The sequence below is a fragment of the Chrysoperla carnea genome, chromosome 5 (assembly GCF_905475395.1).
Source record: "Chrysoperla carnea chromosome 5, inChrCarn1.1, whole genome shotgun sequence".
Lineage (NCBI taxonomy): Eukaryota > Metazoa > Arthropoda > Insecta > Neuroptera > Chrysopidae > Chrysoperla > Chrysoperla carnea.
This window is the reverse complement of record NC_058341.1, coordinates 9363345-9383846: the sequence shown is the minus strand read 5'-3', so window position 1 is coordinate 9383846 and position 20502 is coordinate 9363345. Positions and strand designations below refer to the sequence as shown.

The window sequence follows — 20502 nt, the reverse complement described above, 5'->3', positions numbered from 1 at the left end:
TCCAATAAGAGATGCACCCACAGACATATATATATATATAATAGACTAATTAGAGCCCGAGAACTGTCATTTCTTTAAATGCCCATTGATTTACTTTAGGATTATAGCTATTTGCAATAAATTTGATCAAAACTGAGAGCTAGAAGTACCAATTCTCGAGTTATTGCACTTTTTAAAAATTTCATATTTTACCACGGTCTAGGCAGTACAAAAAACCTTTGATTATATGTATATGAAGGACAAAACCTGTTTCATTTCAGCCGTATAAAACTGAGTTTTCAATCAGTTATCTCGTTAAAATATAGATACCTACATAATATTTTGTTTATCCACAGCGGGTTGCTTAAAAAGGTCTAACAGAAGCAGAGCAGAACCAATGTTCCTCAGCTGAACTGAATAATTTATTTTTTCCAACTAGCGATATAGATTTAGGCTAAGGCCTCCCGGTTTTTGTTTTGTTTATCCACAGCGGGATGCTTAAGAACGGTCAAACAGAGAGTCGAACCTTGTTCCTCAACTGAATTGATTTTTTCCAACCAATGGCGGATTTAGGTTTAGGCCTGTGAGGCCTAGGCCTAGGTAAAGGATAAAAATTAGGATATCAGAGTAGGTAAGGGATACAAATTAGGGTATTTATTTTAAATAAATAAAAATGTTAAAAATAAAAATAAATTTATTTGTGCTTTTACAAAATTTTTAATAATTAAAAAAAAAAATTACGTTTAAAACAAAAATTTTAAATAAAAAACAAATTAAAAACGTTTTTCTATATAAAATTATAGGAATGTGTGAGTTTTTTTCTTATATTTTCGGGAAAAATAATTTACAAAAGTTTTTATTTCACATACTATTTAAAAATTTCACACAATAAAAAATCACTCCCAATTTTTAGTATTTTTACTGCACTCAAAAAAAGATTTAAAAATTTTGATAATTTTTTTAAAGACTAGTCTAGACGATTTTTAATAAATTTTTTTACGTTTTTGGAGAAAGATTTTCATTTAGAGCAATCGAATAAAGAGACTACTTTCTAGTAAAGTTGATGTGAAATTAAGAACGAAGGAAAACTTTCCTTCTAGAATAAAATTTCCTCTTTGAATTCTGAGTAAGGACATTAATATTAACGTCAAAATACACGAATATCTTAAGTAAGTCCGGTTGCACCATAAAAATCACTAATGAACGGATCTTTTCAAATTAATTCTTTGTACATTTTTTTTGGGACATTTTCATTAAAATGATATGTAAAATAATTTTTATAATATCTACAAAAAAATTGTTTAAAAAATTCCAATAATATAGTTTTTACATAGTAAACGATATAATTTTCGACGAGATTTTGGGATGTCGAGAACTTATTACGATGTTCGAAAAAATATCTTGGCGTTGGATTTAGATTTTCCATGATAACAAATCTTCGTTTAATTAAAATTGTAATAAGCACCTTCGCTGGACATTAAATTAAAATTAATGTTAAGTTTTTGGCCGTAGTTAGAAAATATACTCCTCTTAACGCGCTTTTTCTGTAAATTTAGAACCCTTCTAAATTTTTATCTGTTTCTTATTACAGAAAAAAAGTTTAACCGGTGCTAAATTTACAGATGCTACAAATAGATCGAAATATTTGGTAACTACGACTAAATTTGTGAAATAAATAATTTAACAGTTCTTGTTTGATTTTTTTTATAAGGCACGTTTTTTTATTTATTTTTTTATCTTCACGTCATGTTTAAACTTTTCTGCATTGATTCGAATGTTTCTTCAATTGGTGCTAGCACAACGATGAGTATTAAGGCGGTAACGATTAACGCAATTCCAATTATGTATACAGCTAATAAGAATTTTCTTAGACATGAATGCTGAAAAAAAGAAAGTTTAGTTAATTTTCATACAGATCACACCAAGGTCGTTAGAAAATCGGTCGCTTTTTCCGAAAGAAAGTTTTACAGTACAAAATAAACGATTTTTTTGGATAATTTACTCAAATTTGAACCATTAATAAATATAACTCGAAATTTGTCGAAGTTGGTTAAAGTTTTATATTAACTTTTTTGGATTTTAATCACCAAGAACAAAATAATGACTTTTGGATGGCTTTCTTCCGGATTGGACTTTAATGATCATGAGACCAGTACTATTTAGTTTATTATACTTACTGGAGCATCCATTTTTCGTTCTAACATAGCAGAATTACCACGTTGTCCCATTTCCTTCATTGGGAACGCTGATACACGATGTCCAGATGGCCGGTCTGATACACAACCCAATATCTGGAGCCAGGATGAGAGCTGAATATAAGGTATTATTTTTGTTATTTAACACAGCTATTAGCTTGCAATATGAGTGAATAAAAATATTAATAAATTAATAAAAAAATAAAAATAAAAAAATAAAAATAAAAAAATAAAAAAGATGTATGTTTATGCATCAAAGCGAAAGCAGAAGCCGTTACCAAAAAAGAAAATTCGAAATGACTTACGGATAAAATTAAATGCATTATAACATGGAATGCAACAAATCCTACTAATACCCAATCCATCCATTCTGGAAGCTCAGCTTTGTTTAATTTTACAGCGAAGAAAATTGTAACAACTAAAAAATAATGAAATTATGAAATTTCGATTTTTCCAATAAAATTTGTTAAGACCTGTACGCATAAACCGAAGGTCCGATCTTGTTAATTGTAATATTCGTACAAATTCTAACTCTTTTAACAAAAACTAAGCACAACTTTAAGTTCTGTAAAGTTTCGATATCTCGTGAACCACAATTTCGGGAATAAAATATTACGATTTTTAAGAAGAGGAAATTTTCGAGTAAATTATTATTTCTGTTTATGCGTAGGGTTCAATTTATCATACTTGCTAAAATATGGGCAACATTTCCACCAAGCCAATGTAACCAATTAAACCATGGTCGTTTGGATGAACCTGGATGTGGTCTAAAGAATGCTGCAATTGGTTGTAAGAAACATAAAACAGTTGTTGCTGTTCCCAATATTGCATGAGGATTTCGTTCTGATGACCATGCTTGTAATTCCACAAATATAATTACATAACCAGCTACTGTTAACAGCCATGTTAATATCATTAACATTCTGTGCCACTGAAATCAAAAACAAACCGTAAGTGTAACCGTAGTGAAATTTTAGTGGGAATATATATAAGTGGGGAAAATTGAAAATGAAAACACAAGAAAAATCAACTTTAAGTGGTAGAAGATTGTGAAAAATAGATGTCAAAATATCAAAGAGAAAATTGAGGGAACTGAAGCCGGGTAACGATTGATCGGCCAAAATTAGGGCCTACGATTTCTGCTTGAAATAGAACTGTCACTCTCAGTAGTCTCAGTTGTTCAGCAGACATTTACTTATCAGTTACACAACAGCTTTGTATCTCAAACTTTAAAGATAAAACTTACAGCAAACCAATGATCTTTGCCACATAATTGACTATTGACCCATGTTTGTCGAAAGTATCTTGCTAATAATATACCAATTGATGCTGTTCCAATCCATGCGGCAACCATAAAAGCACCATGAAGACGTAATAATAATTTGGAAGCTGCCGTAAAACCAGAAACATCAGCTAAAGATTTCCTTTCAGCCGATACAGCATATGCCACAGAATGAAAACTGACCTTTGTTGCTAAAAATTGCAATAGTTAATTTTCTTGTTCAATTTATTTTATGAAATTTTCACTTACGATGGACTTTATCACCAGCGGCAATCATAATATAAAATTGATCGTTGATTAAATCGTAGGATTTTCCTTGAACAGTTGTTTTTGCGTCACGAACCACTCGACAATATATTCCTCCATCTACAGCGCTTACATTTTTTATGGTGATTCCATATTTTGACTACAAAAATGCATAAATTTTAATAAAAAATGTGAATTTTTACGTTGAGAAGGATAAATTAATTTGAGCCCTAAATAGTTCGGAGAGTTAACTTCATTTTGTAGAAAATAGCTTTTCTGAAATGAAAAGGAATGCAGCAACATTTTCATATTAATTGCGCGCCTTTCTTTGCTTTCCTGATGAGATAAGCGAGAGTTTACCGAAATTTTAATGAGCACTACTCAAATTTTAATGTATTTGGGAGAGCACCATATGCTCGAAAAGTTTTCTCACTATCTTGTTTTTCTTGTTTTTATTAACGAAAACTAAAAAAACGTTTCTATTTATAGATTTTGAGAGCTAATGTTTTGCCAAAATTCTAAATTTTGAAATATTAATTAAATTTTATCCTTACATTTGGTAATCTAAAAGCATTTAAATTTGGTCGTGGCACCGTATATCCCATATGTGCATCCAATCCAGTTGCATCACGTACACATTCTATGGTACTATCATCACCCATTTTATCATCATCCGATAAACCAACAGCAACATAAGCACCTTGTACAGATTTCAACTCAAATTCATATTGTTCACCTTTCACTGTACATGCAACAGCTGCCTTACAATTGCGCTGTTCAACACAATTAGCTGGGGCACCAAAACATGTTTTCGAATCACCGCATCCATTATAAAATGGATCTTGAGAGGTTCTTAATTCAGTTGCTGGTTCTGGTTCGAAATTAAACGGTGTAGTTGTCGGTGATACTGGTGCTCGTGTTGTTGATATGCCTGGTGTATATCCAGCTGAACGTTTTACAATTTCAACTGGGTTTGATTCAACTCCTGTCCAAAATGTTGCGTAATCTTGTGCGATTGTTGAACTAAAAAAGAAAATAGTGAATTAAGCGAAAATTATATTTGATTCGAGAATGTATATCTAGGAAACAGTTCAGCAAAACTTTTCTGGATTTTCTCAAAGAGTATTGGAAAAATGATTTAAAAGTTATCCGTCATAGTACTTTGGTTATTAGGGCTCCCCTTTAGGATACGTTATCATATTTCAATTTGGCTGATTCGCAATAGTTAGAACTTAAAGCCTTTAAGAGGTTTTATCCATTTGCTACATCCCGGAAATGCAAAATTGATTCTTTGAAAATTCTAACTGGATATAATCCCAAATGGAAGGCCACAAAATGGTTGATCCAAGTGACTTATTGGCTCTTTGTCATCATGGCTATAATAATCGTGGTACAGGCATAAAAAGAATGTATATGTCAAAGAAAGATTGTACTTTCCGTCAGATTATAAAAATCATCCCAATAGGCGATAACTCGACCTATACTTACTTAAAAATAACAGGTCCCAAATATCCTTCAGGTGCTTCCCATTCAACAACCACTGCACTCTTTTTATTCGTATTCACATGCGTAACGGTATCCTTCTCTTTGGAACAATTAATTTGCTTGCCAAGCTCTGGTGAGACTTCAGTAAATTTTCCAATTGGTTCACCATTATCTTGTCGACGTCCTTGCAGCATATAACCAGCAATATGTAAACCTTGTGATGATACTATTGTAACTTGCATCCGAGCATTTTCGGATAGTTTTTGTACTGGTAACGATACTAAATATGGTGATACATCCGATTGTGGAGGTATACTATTGTGAGCTGGTAACATTGTTTGGCACACTGAGGTGGGAGCACCTTGTGGTAATGAATATACGACCGTAATGGTCGTGTAACATATTATAGTAATGACTAGAATCCATGATGTGGTTAACATTTTTGTTGTATCTGAAACAAAACAAAAAAATTTATTATTTTTGGTAATTTATGTTAAAAACGTTTTTGAGATTTCCAAAATTTTCGAATTATTCCTATGTCCACATATCTTTACCATCCCAAGATGTACTTTGCTTAACTTAGGCAGTGAATCTGTTCTAAAATATTCTGAAACATTTTTAGTCCAATCATCTTAGGGTTCCACCTTGGAATCTAACAGAATAAGCTGAATATTTTGATAGAGTTCGTACAAAACGAAGTGGCACCGAGCAACAGAGAGTGTATGATGTATATGTATGTGCACTCGTATCTACACTCTCTCTTGTTCAGTGCCACTTTGTTTTGTACGAACTCTACTACAAATGTTGTCTCAAAAGTTACATATGGTCACGTGCCAGCGCCCGTATATATTCAACGTCAAAGGTCGTCAGTTCATCAGTTTTTGAGAATATCTCGCTTCTTTTGCGTTCAATCGTATTTAAATTGATTCTAAAAGTTGTAGAGGATATAATTCTCTACAAAGAAACTTTTTTCTATACGTTTTTGAAATCGAGGGCCTTGAAGATGGAGCGCTTAGCTGTACGTACCTTAGTGAATGCTAGTATATCATACTACGCTTCGTATAGACCAAGCAAATTAGGCATTTTGTTCGTTAAATTATGAAACGTAAAGTTGTAAGTTTTTTTAAAAAGGATTTTCGGAATCCGCATGCTTACAGTATAAAAGGTACTTTAAGTTGAAATATTGTTCTTTAAGTTGAAAATCAACTATAATAACAAATTCCTAACTTGCTTGGACTATATGTTTATGATGGTATTAAATGTAATTAGAATATTTGTAATAAAAAACAATTATTTTATAATTGTATAGGTATGGTTTATATAATTTTGAAGGTTAGTCTTACTTAGTCGTATGAAATATTTCTTTATCTATATCATAATATGTATTCCCAAATGTATTTACCAAAAATATATCAAACTTCCGTATTTTTTAATTACATGTATTTCATTTGATTCTTAGATGAAGTCAATTCTTATGAAGGTAATATATAAAAACAAATGATGAAACAAATAATTTTATCGCTCCCTTTTGGATAAAAAACCATTTTATACAGTAGGTAATGTGGACCCAAAATCGGTCCATCTGGTGATTTTCTCGATTTTTTCAAAGGCAATCTTGTTTTAACTGACTAGTTTTCGTGATGTTGCACCTTTCTATGAAATTTTACGCAATATCTTAGAAGTTAATTGCTTAGTCGTTAAATGGACCCGATTTTCTTATTTTTTGGGCTAAAATTACCTTAAATACCGAGTTTCATAATAACAAAAAGAGGAGTACCCCAAGTGGGTCCCTAGCACCTAGACAAAGAGTCCTTTAAAGGTATACAAATCGGGAACAATTTTTTATCTTCCTTTTGGATTAAAATCACTTTCTAAAGTAACTTTGATCCCAAAAATACAAAAATTGGGTTTATATACTGATACTCCGAAGCAACATTCTTGGTCAATATCCAATCGGATTTTCGTGTTTCGATCAGTATAGAATAAAACATTAAAACTAGTGAAATTTACAAAATTGGAACATAGCTAAAAACACTTTCCATTAAATTACCACTTTCCCTACAGCCTTGTACAAACTGAACCGATTTTGAAGATCATCGCCTCTTTTTTAGTTGCTTCGGGTACGGAATATTAAACTATCACTTAGAACTTAGCTAAGAACACTCTTCATTAAATTACTTTTCAAACAAAACACAAAAGAAATCGAAGGTTCATAAGGTTTATCCGTTAAGGAGCTACGATGCCACAGGCAGACAGTCAGACACACACACACAAAGGGGTAAAACTTATAACAACCCTCTGATTCGAGGATTAAAAAATAGGAGTATGAAAAGTGTTAAATTATTAACTATCAAAAAATCGCTCATGAAAAAAAGTTCATACTACCCTCAAAATGAAAAGTTTCTGAATCCGCGCTTGGCATCATTTATAGTATTATTTTAATTACGCGTATATAAAGTTAATTATTTATTATAAAATTAATTATAGTTAACTTAACGTTTTTAAAACTAAATTATACACAAAGACAATAAAAAAATTTGTTTAAAACGATGCACGATGCCATCATATTCAATTACAAATTAAATAAACGCAGTTATAACGGATAGGAAGGTAAATGATATTTGTAAAATAAACCGGTCAAGTATGAGTTGGGCTCGTACCCAAGGGTTCCATACCATCTTACAAGATCTAACACTATCAATGTACTTTAAAAAACTTTTTGTTAAAGAAATAAGAGAATCGCTATGACAATAATGTAATTACTAATCTAGCCCGTGAAATAAGACAACTTATCTCACTCATTTTGCTTGGGCGAAATACTTTATTACTGCACCCATTTCCATTGCCACCCGCATTTTTAACCCATCAAATTAGTCAAATTATTGTCAAAATCTAATAACAAGTTATGTGTAGTTATGACAAATTTTAAATTATAATTATCGTTCCGTTGGTTACCCTTTGGGTACGGAATCCTACAAAAAAGCAAGAAGCGCTATTATCGTAAACTGTGACGGTGTAATTGACATTACATGGTTACCTACCAATGCAATGAGATGGTCGAGTCATTCGATCCATACAAAAATAAATGTCTATTCTTTTTATCCAAATACGATTTATATTAATTTTTTTTTTAGGAAATAATAATAATATCAAAATACTGTATTAAATTCTTTTGTTTATATTTAGTTTATAATTTACAGTTTATTTTTAATTTTATTGGCTATAATTCCAAATTTGGATGCCATATTTTTTGCTCGATTGGACTAGTTATCATATTGCGTTTCTTTTCGGGGTAAAAAGACCCAAATTGAAAATTTCAATATATCTTTACGTATCATAGTCAAGAGAGCTTGTATTTACATCACTTTTAGATTGATGAAATTTATTTGCCCGAAATTTATTTTACTCCTTTTCTCCTGAATGACAGGTAATTACGATTTTGGATTCTTGGGCGTATCGTTGCGTTATAACATCAAGATGTGTTGAAAAGACTGACAAATGCGGTGCGGATAATTTGGGGTTTTGGAACTTGGCATACCGCGGACGGAATTGGTTACACCTTAACCAACTGAGCTAATAGGGCGACGATTTTAGTAATTGCTCAATAAGGAAACGGAAAGCAGAAAGGAGCTGTTTCTATTCTGCTCCTTTCCAAATTTAGTCGGAGACGACAATATTTATTTTGCAAGACCAGAAAATAATAAATCATTTACTTATATACAACTGTTAACGTCTTTTTCAAGAACCCTGTATTATGAAATCTATATGCTTAGAAGTTTTTATTACAATGAATTTCTAATTTCAATAAAAATACCAAAGTTATATAATTTGTTATGATAATAATTGCACAAATTATTTAAATAATTAAAAATTACAGTAATAATTAATTATAACTTTTTTTTTATTTATTCCCCCTCAGTCTGGATACATATTTGATTTGAAATGATTATCACGTGCTATACGTTAAGTTACGTGCTATCAACAATATAAATAAACTATTGAATCATTATTTTATATGTTTAAATAAATAAGTACTTCCGGTCACTATTCAGTGTTTATTGCATTTTTATATTTATTATTTTTTTGAGAACAATCGATATTCGATACAATAGTTTTTTGTTCAATATAAAAACAAAATATTTTTTAATATTCCGTTAGTTTTATCTCTGTATACAATTTACTGTATGTGTTTTTCCTAGAAAAATGGGAAATTGATTGTCAAATCGAAATATATTATTATACAGCGTGTCTTTATTAAGTCGACATATGCTTGCAACTCGAAAAATAAGTTTCATCGATAAAAATGCTTCAAGGAAAAAAATATTGGGTTTAAAGGCGCATATCTTACGCAGACATAAAAAATTTCTTGAAAAATATTTTATTTTCAATGTTAGAAAATAGGGTTTATTGAAACGTATTAGTGCCTCCTTTTTCCAAAACTTTAATTACCTTTACAGTTTCCTGCTTTTTAAATTTGTGTCCAGTATAGCTGATTTAAAAAAAAATATAATTATTTCTATGTACTGAAAACATCAAACAATACAGAATCCTAAGTATTGTTTGCCAAAAAGATGAAATAAAACAAGTAACTTGACTTAAATGAGCTTGAGAAATTCTTTTTCTGCTGTAATTCTCAATTAGAATTTTACTTATATACTTTTATTAACTTTGAAAGTTTGACGATTTTCTTCAGTTTGAATAATTTTTGACTAAACTACTTATAGTTTTACTTCTTAAGTAGTCAAAATTGAACGAATTAATATAAGATTAATTAATTAGGTTGCTTCCAAAATCAATAAGATTAATAAGGTTGGTTCCCAAATGAATAAGATTAATTAGGTTTCAAAATAAACAATACACTTGATTTTTGTTTTTAAGGTGTGTTACCATCACGTTTAAGAAATTATATAAATAAACGAAAAAAAAAAAATTAATTAATTATAATTTATAAACATACCATTTTTCAAGCACATGTGTACTAAGATGTAATAATAATAATAATAATAAAAAATATAAATAAATAATATAATATAAAAGAATTTGTCATGTAGTAGCTACGTAAGCTAAGCGAATTATTTTTTTTTAAAGAATAAATATTATAAAAATATCACTTGTTGAAAAATTTTAAAAATTATTTATTATAACTATAATACACTAAAAAACAAAAATCTGCTAATAAAGGAAAATAAAAGAAACCACTCACATTTTGCTAAAGCCTCATGGAATGTGTTTCTTATAGGTGTCAAATATCATAATTATTAACGCATGAGTTAGTAGCGCAAATGTTTTTCTATTTGTTAATAAAATTAGTAAATAGGCAACTTGTATGACGTAAATGTTAAGTGTTTGCCAAATAATCGAAACTATTATACTTGCATAACGCAATATACGCAATTCAAGTTGCCTATTTATTAATTTTGTAAGTTAACTTTCAGATTTACGGTTCCATTGATTAAGAATTTATTGTTTATTAACAAATAGAAACATTTGTGCCTCTAACTCATGCCTTACCTAATATTATATAGATTAGATTAGATTAAATTAGATTTTATTCAAAGAAGTATAACGCATATCACTTCGTTACCTTTGAAATGAGTCAGATCCATTGGCGGATCCACGCGGGAATCCGTTTATAATTTAACTTCAAAATAAATGGTTAAAAATCCCAAAAGGATCTAGGATAATAAAGTTAAAAAACCTGCCAATATTGCCTGCCAAATGTGTAAATAAATTTGTATATTACGCGAATTTTGTTGATAAAGTTGTGATTTCTATTGATTTATTAAAATTGATTTATCGATACAAAACCCATAGTTAATTTTTCTTGAAGAGGAAGTTCGCTAATAAAAAGTAGTCAACCTTGACTACAATTTTACAATGAATCAAACATACCACATACGTAAGAATATCTTTTAAAAAAAATTTATTATTCAATAATTCATATTAAAACCTATTTAAATCGGTGAGCTGCCTGCGATTAATTTGTATGAAATACTTTGGTATGTTTTATTAGTTAGTAGGTAGGAATTTAAAAAAATTAAAAATTATGGCTATTGCGTAACATACACAGAAATATGTCTTTACAAATAATATATTATGTGAATTAAAAAAAAAAATCGTAAATTCTTAAAAATATACACTTCATCGATTTGAAAATTAGTTTTTTTTTTATTAATTTTTATTGATGAAAGAAAAAAAAATTGTTTATATAATTGATGTGTGTCATTATAGAAAATATGTGATCTTAACAAGTGTTCTAATTTTTTAAAACATTTATAATAAATATAAAAAAAAATATTGTTGAACCGGTTTAACAAAATAGTAGTAAATGTAATCATTTTATACACAGAGGGATCTCATTCAACTATGATTCATACACTTTTTATGAAATAATCATCTTTTTATTATTGTCAAGTACACTTAAAATCCAAGTTTAGTATTCAATCTAAATTTTCACAAGTGAAAACAAACAATTGACTCAGTTAATTGTTAAAATACCATGAATAGACCGTGTTGTTACTTAACCACTCTTGGATAGCCACACAGAACTGATATTCCCATCATATAATACATTCTATATATAATTTACGTCTGATTTGTGCCCACAAGGGTAAACAGTGATGTTTACGAAAAAATGTTTTAAACAGAAGTTGTTTACTTTTTTATAAGAAACATTTTTTATTTTTAAATTTTTGCCCTATCTCTAACGGTTTACAAAATGGGTCCAATTCACCTATGTTGCCCATTTAGGAACTCGACCTCTCTTTTTACGCGCTAAGCACGCTTTAAAAATTTCAGCTATATACCTCATTTTGTTTTTGTGTAAACGGACGGACAGGCGGGCAGACAACCGAAATTGGACTATTTAGGTGATTTTATGAACACCAATATCAAAATTTTGTTCGTAGCATCAATATTTTTAAGCGTTACAAACTTAGGACTAAACTGAGTATACCTTGATATATTTCATATATACATGGTATAAAAAGCTTTCCCCTGTGTAAATTATATACTAGGTATTCATAAATTATCGCAAATTCACAGAAAATTAAATTTGAGCCATGATGTCTTGATCAATCGTAACGGATTTCGTAACACTTTCGCTACGGTTTTCGTAAAACTAAGATAAAAAACTTTTAATCGAACTTTTCGATTCCTTCCTTTTGAAATTTATTCAAAATTTTGAATTGGATTGAATGGAAAATAAAAATAAATTTAATTTCGATTGACAAAATTTTTCTCGGATTAAAAATTTTTAATAGGTTTCAATAAAAAATTGAATTGACTTGAAATTTTCATTTAATAATTACTTTTTATTATAATATCTTTATTTTAACAAATTTTTCAAGGACTTGACAAGGACAGAATGATCAAGGGTCTCATCTTCATTAAATGACAACTACCTAAGAATCCTTACTTAAAACAATACACAATAGAATTAATTTTTTTTTAGATGAATAAATTAAAATAATAAATTAATTTTAATAATGTTTTATATGTTAAAAGCAAAATAAACAGGTATAAATATTTTTCTTTTGAAGAATAATGTGAATTTTCATGGCAATTATTTTTTGTCATTATTATTATTATTATTAAATGTCCATAAATTATCATTTTAACCTTGCCCTATATAATTATGAATACACCGACAAGGGTATTGTGAGTAACCATTGATAAAGAAAATTCTAGCTAAATAGCTAGAAATCTTTTATTTCGTAGTAACCCAGTACTTGTGAACGAAAGATTAATGTTCTTTCTTGTTTAAGGTAACATCAAAGTCATTTTAGATTTAGGATTAAAATTATTTGTCCCTTATTTTCAACTTTGATGATGAATTTTGTTATAACTTCATGAATTGTAGATGAAAAATAAGAATACAATTTTTCGATAAGATCTGCCTTGGTTTTTGAAATATCGAAAGCTAAAAATTTAAACAAAATTTTCAATTTTCAGTATTTTGAAAATTACTCCAGATATCAAAAAATTTTGACTTTTCGCCAATTCTTCTTAAATTCTTCGTAAATTCTTACTTTTCGTCTTATATTGTCAAATTATAACATAATTCACCATCAAAATTGAAAATAGGGAGAGAAACCTCTCTCTCTCTCCCCTACTTAGGTTCAATAGGGAGAGAAATATCCGAAATTAAGTTTTAAAATAAATTATCGAAAGTTGATGGGTCTCGCAAAGTTCTTGTCATAAGAATATATCTATGAAGTTGACATTATTTCTTATCAGAATCTCAATAGACTGTACAATAGAGTTGAGTCATTCATATTCATACAAACATATAAATATTTTCATAAAAATGATAAATTATTTCCTTTTAAAACAATTATTACCCAACAAATAAATAAATAAAAAAACTATCTATTATTTCATTATTATAACGATGTCAATATTATCTACCTAAAGAAAAACTTGAATACAATGATATCCAATAATTATTGCTATTAAAAATGTTAAAAAAAAAACATTATTTAAAAATAATTATAAAAAAATCACTTACATTTATTTTTAATGTAATTAAAATTTTAATTATTTATTACATAACAATTAATTATTGTTATTTTTATATATAATAAAAATATTTTATTGATATTGACTTTATATGTTGACTTGAAAGTTGAAATAAAAAAAAAGGCTCCTTGAAGCGTACATTATAGGTTTATAAATTTATTGACGCTTTAGCCTAGCTTTAATACCCGTTAATGGAAGCGGTATTTTTCTTCCTAAAGATCCAAAAATACTAAGACATGGTATAAGGTACTAAGACATGGTATAAGACATGGTATATGGTATAAGGTCAATCGTCATCCATCTGATAACCAAATGAGACATTTTTTATGATATTTTATTAATAAGATTGTCAATAAAATTCTGACTAACGATATAACATGATAAACAAATTTACCGAATTGATTAATGTTTTGATTGAATCATTTTCTTGTTTATTTATTCTTTGGAATAACCATCAAAGTATAATTATACGGAAATTCCAAAAAAATATCTATAACACTAATTCAAAAGTTGATAGCATTTTATTTACTAATTTTTCCTTGTTTTATTTAAGGTAATGATGTCATTTTAAAAACGCAAAATCACGCAAAAAAAGTTTCTATACAACTCATATTACTACCTACTAATTTTAAGAGTTATATATTCCTGAGAGTCTATTATCTAAAGTTGTCGAATGAGTAAATTTACTAAAAAGTAGATTAAATTTAATAATTTTCCTTGTTTTATATAAGGTATAATGGAATCATAGTGATGTTTTTTTGAAAAAAAAACCAAATTTTGTGAATTACTCAATAAATTTCCTGTAGTACTCATATCACTAACTAATTTTGATAGTCATATTTCTAGAAGTCTGTTTATCAAAGTTTTTGAATGAGTAATTTCATACTGAAAATTCCTAATTATAAAATTTAACGATAATATTCCGAAATTTCGAACGAAGGAACTATTTACTTACAAAAATGAATTTTTTCAAATAAACTTCTTACCTGAAAAGAAAAAAAAAAAACAAAAATTAGTTTAATATTAAAAATAATTTATAATTAAAAATTAACTTGTCATTAAAATTATCTGATAAGTCTTGGAACCTAATTTTAACTAGGACAGAAATTTGAGTGGAAACCAACTATTTCTTCCACGAAAATTGTTATGACCGAGGAAAATTAATGAATATTTGTTTAGGATGCCAGTAAAAAGATAATTCACTAAAAAATGAAAATATAATTTTATTTAACATGAGAAAAAACGAAATATGTATCTATCATTCGAAATCTTGAAAATTGGCGATTTTGGAACAAGTATTTTCCGAATATGCAATTATTTTTGTTAATTCCCATTATAAATGTATTAAATGGATATTCCAGAAACTCTTTTCCAGAATTTTGAAAATAAATTAATTACCTTCGATTTAAAAACTTTATTTAATAATAAATTCGATTTTAGGATATAAAATTCATTACTATTTTCATAGAAATTGAGTCATGTTAAAAAAGAAAAGGTTAAAAAAAATGCGATAACTATTTTCATATATCAAGTAATTTGTAGAAATAAAATTAACTGTAGATATTCGTTTAACAAGTAAATTGTTCCCTAATAAGTTAACAACACACTGGATCGATTTTCATTCGAATAGGTAATATTATTAAGTAATATACCGGAGCAATTCAAATGTATATCATTTGAAAATTTATAAGTAAAGCTAGTACAAAAGTTTTTAATTTTAAATGTTTATTAATTTACTATTAGGAATCTGCAAGAGTCGCACTAGTGAAAATCATAATGGAAATGATTACAATGTTAAAGCAAACATTTTTTTTTTTGGATTTTGATGACGTCATTATGTACAAAAAATCGATTTTTACCAATAAACTAGCAAAATTTGATCCGGCATGAAAGATAAAACTAGAAATTTTAAAAATATGCCCGTATTTTAGTTTAATTAGATACTAGGATTATTAACACAGACTAAAATTGACGTGTGATAGAGTAAAATTCACGTTTTTTGGATTTTTAAGATGCCATAAAAAGGGGTGTTTTAAGTTTAACCACTATTTGTGTGTGGGTGTGTTTTGGATAAGTCAGCCAAATTTCATTCGTCAACAATTCAGTGTTATGCAAAATTTGAAAATATACTCAAAATTAATAAAATTACATATTTGGTTTACTAAAATTGAATAAAATTTGCATGTAATAGATCAAAATCGACTTTTTGGATTTTTATGACGTCACTTAGAACAAAAAAACCTTTTGCTTTGATAACTCGACCCAGCATATCAAATGTAACGGAAAATTTGAAAAATATGACTTAAATTTAGTAGACTTATAGATTTGGTTTATCATAAAATTCGATAAAATTTATTTCGGTACAAATTTAATCAATAAAATATTTTAGAATTGAAAACTTTGATAAGTTTATAACAATACAATAAACAATTGTTGGTAAAAATAATGATAATAATAATAATACTTTTAATGGGTAAGTACGCGGCCATTGACTTTCTCTATACATGGAATATATTGGTACTTGCTGGTTGCGTGCATGTAATGTCTTTGTTTTTTATTTATTTTTGATGGACAATTCCGATTGTAATACTATGATCATATTACAAAAAAATATTATATATTATCTGATAACACTTACTATAAATATACAACAGAAAATATAAAAATAAACTTTTATGAATGAAATAAATAAAAAACTTAGTAGAACTTTATACATATTATCGTTTTTATTATTTTTAAATTTTCTGTTTTCCATAATGAAAAATGTAATTAATTGCTGTCGTAAAATTAATATTGATATCCTTCATTTGCAAATTAAGAATAAATAAAAAACGGATGTTTGCTCGAACGTACCTATTAAAAAAATTATTTTATTTCTTACATTTATAGGTATGTATTTGGAAACGATTAAACTGATAACTTAAGGCTTTTATAGCGGATTAAGCTGGCATAAGAGGCAAGCTTCAGAAGGTTAAAAGACAGCAAATAAATTTATTTTCATAATCAATTTTGGTTATAATCAAAAGAAACTTATAGGGTTTTTTCCCCATTTATTAGAGGATAGCGATAAAAAAATTAAGATTTTCTATTAGCACTCTTAATTTGTAGTCATTTAGCATCGAATTCGAAAAAATCAATCTCTCTATCATGTACAGAAGAAAATTATAGTTTTGTGGGAGTTTTACCCATTTTTCGAAGGATTGTGATGAAAAAATTAACGTTTGTCAAATAATCTTTTTATTTTGAACCTGTTCCACGTTAAATAGGAAAAGCTTGATCTTTCAAAACGAATAGAAGTTAAAAGGGCAGTTTTAGGGGTGTGTTTTTGTGTACAATGTGTTCACAAAATCAGTACAGGTAAATGTAATAAGTAACGGGTAATGCTAAAACATATTAAATACATAATTCGAAGAAACTAATAAAAAATACCAAAAATAATCACTGATAAACTTTGCATGAAGGCTTACATGTGGTTCCCTATTTTAAGGAAGTTCCCTATTTTATCATGAATATTTAGAAAGAAACGAGGTATTCACAAAAAATTGATTTTCGCGACCTTTGACCTAGAATATATAAGGACGCGCAGGCGTTACCATATGTGACTTTTGCGATAACATTTGTATTATCAAAATAAAGATTTATACAATAATTCAGCTTATTTCGTTAGATTCTAAGGTTGACCACTTTTTTTTTGACTAAGATGGTCGAGTTCTGAATATCAAATTGAACAGAAAACTCAAAATAAAACTTGAAGAAGGATTGAAACAGACTTGTTAATGCAGAATACATCATTAATAGGTACAATTGCAATTAAGAAAGGTCAAATGAATGAGGGTCGAATTAATGCTTTTCTCACGTTTCTATTCTTATAAAATTTAATTCATTTTTTGTCAAAATAGTTTTGATTCTTCAGTATTTAAACACTTTTTACAATAATTACTTTCTGTATTGACTATTTTTTATACCAATACAAAGATCAAATTAAGTCCACCTTAAAAATATATCTAATTTGTGTAAAGTATGTCTCGCCAAAACAAAAAAACACGACCAAATTTCACATCAATTGTGTGATACCAAAGTAATAATTTGCCGTTGTTTTGTAAAAAAAAACATAATAATAATTGCAATACTATTTATTAAAAATTTTATTAATAGCTTGTATTATTATTATGATTATTATTGATTGAGAAGCATGGTTTTTCATTTTTTATTATTATACAGTTTACTGAATATGTATGCCAGAAAGTTTACTTACTTAGTTAGAGACCTATACCAACTAATTCTTATATAGAAATAAGTAGGCACTACTTCAAAAAGAAACATATAATAATAGTATATAATTTAATAATAAAAATTATAAATCATGTACTTGAATGTTCTTTGCACGATGTAAGTCTGGGTGCCCATCAAGATTATAGTTTCATTGAAAAATATATCTCTAACAATAATCTCTAAGCTTTTGATTTGCTTAATAAGAACAAACAAGATAAAAGCCATCAAAGATTTGTTGGTATTACTTTCTAGCAAAACAAAATTTAGCTCATGGTAAACATAGTATAAGATGCCCGTCTCTCTGTCTAATATCTATCTATTAAGTAGCTTAAAATAAAATTAAAACAAGTGAAAACAAACAATTGACTGAGTTAAATGGTGAAATACCATGCATAGTCAGTGTTGATTTCTTTATCACATAACACATACAAACATGTGACACATACATAACTGATAATCAAGTATAGTACATATTATAAAATTTCCGCCTAATTGGCACCCTCACGGATAAACAGTGATGTTTACGAAAAAATGTTTCAAAAGTTGTTTAATTTTTGATAAGGAACATTTTTTACATTTAAACTTTTGTTCTATCTGTAACGGCTTACAAGATGGGTCCTACGGACCCAAGACCCAATTGACCTATGATGCTCATTTACGAACTTGACCGCACTTTTTACGTCCTGAGTACGCTGTAAAAATTTCAGCTCGATATCTTTTTTCGTTTTTGAGTTATCGTGTCCACAGACGGACGGACGGACGGACGGAAATGGACTAATTTGGACATTATTTTTAAGCGTTACAAACTTGGGACTAAACTTATTATACTATGTATATTTCATATATTCATGGTATAAAAACTGTCGTCATTTACGAGTAATTTGAAGGAAAAAGCAAAGTTAAGCAGGTCTAATTTTTTCAGTTGGAATCCAAAGATTATTTGCTTGTCTAAGATCATATACTTAGTTTCTTGTTAATTTAATTCTTAGCTAATTTTTGATATAAGAATTTCAAAAATTTCACTAAAAACTTTAAAAAATATCAACATTATCTCTTATAATACGAAATCTTAATAAATTTGGTGGAAGCGCAAATAAATACATATAATACATACAAAAAGGATATAGTACTATATTTAACTGCGTTTCCACCATTTGTTAACTGATCCTATAATGTGATCATAATAAAAACTTTCAATAACATTTAAGCAGGAAAAACTCACAAATTAATGTTGTGTTTCAGTATTTTTTTCAAGTAATTCGTTTCTTTAGACTCTCAAAAGAAACTTAACGTTTCTCTACTAGTTAATCCGTTAATCTAATAAATAATATAGTTAAAAATTCAACAAGTTGTCCATCACGTTTGATAATAAAAATATATAATTGTTAATAATTAATACGTGTCATGGACATGCTAAAAGATAAAAAAAATTACCACTTAGGTGAAATAATGTTGTTATACCTGTAATCACAACGAATTAAAGATTTAATATATCTAAAAGAAAGAAAACAAAAAAAAACTTTAACCATTTTACTCTTATTGAATTGTTCTAGTAAAAGTAATAATTATTGTTACATACATATGTGTGTACTCAGTATAGGGTGTGTATTTAAACATCAGGTGCATGATGACATCAGAAAATTATACCATCAGGTAAAGCCAATACCATGGGTGAGAGATCCGGGTATGAAAAAATATGCCATGAGATTTGTGGCTAATTTATACCAAAAATCTTCAAATTTTGTCCCTGTACGTCTATCAAAGATAATTTTGTTATAGACCGTGCGGCAGAAGTGGTGCTTTTTGAAATGATTAATACATATTTGACTTGAAAAAATCGCATGGGCAAATTTTGAACAAATTAAGAACTCCTTGAACAAATTAATTGTAGAGAAAAATATGGCTTTATGGGATGGTTAATCTTTTAAAAAGTTTTATGCAGGACTTATTTTGACTTGAAGAACTCGACTACCAAAGATTGGGTGTGAATAACGATAATTAAATATAGTAAAACCGAAAGATCCGTGACTCACACCGTATATTATTAGAAAATACATAAATAATTGATTTATTGGTCAATTAATTTTTTTTTGGTTAATATTTTGTTTGCTTGAAACCAATAATTACAATTAATACCACCGCGAATTGTAGTTGAGGTTTTATTGTATTGAGGTCTTGTAATAAATAATCAATAATTATATTTGACCAAAAATTTGAGGTGAATTGGCTTCTTGACCTAAACAAGAGAAAATGGGCATTTCTTTTCAATATATCATGTTTAATATATCTCTGTATGTCAAGTTATTCAAAACTTATTAAAGAAGTACAAAAATTAAAAAAAAAAGTACTTTTATGAGTAACAACGCATTGAAACTCAAAAAATAATTAAAAATGTTAATTGTAAAAGCGCGAGGTGTTTTGTGGTCAAATTTCATTGATAAGAGTATATACAAAAATTGATTTATATCCAATTTAAATTCTTGTATAATTAGTTATTTAAGTATTTCAATGAAATAAATTTTA

At 28.1% G+C, this 20502-nt stretch overlaps 1 protein-coding gene across 3 annotated transcripts; it reads right to left on the bottom strand.

Moving 5' to 3' along the window:
* Positions 1-942: 942 nt before the first annotated feature.
* Positions 943-19435, bottom strand: LOC123299566 (putative ferric-chelate reductase 1 homolog). Of its 3 annotated transcripts, none has more exons than XM_044881802.1 (9): positions 19414-19435; positions 5191-5638; positions 4257-4725; positions 3706-3862; positions 3421-3647; positions 2862-3105; positions 2480-2592; positions 2157-2288; positions 943-1859 (listed from the first exon to the last, which is right to left on the bottom strand). In XM_044881802.1, the coding sequence occupies exons 2-9, from the start codon at positions 5625-5627 to the stop codon at positions 1719-1721; spliced, it is 1920 nt and encodes a 639-aa protein (XP_044737737.1). In that variant the 5' UTR covers positions 5628-5638; positions 19414-19435; the 3' UTR covers positions 943-1718. The 3 variants fall into 3 exon arrangements, with proteins under 3 accessions (XP_044737737.1, XP_044737740.1, XP_044737738.1); XM_044881805.1 differs by having other exon boundaries at positions 2157-2270; XM_044881803.1 differs by lacking the exon at positions 19414-19435 and adding an exon at positions 14663-14685.
* Positions 19436-20502: the final 1067 nt, after the last annotated feature.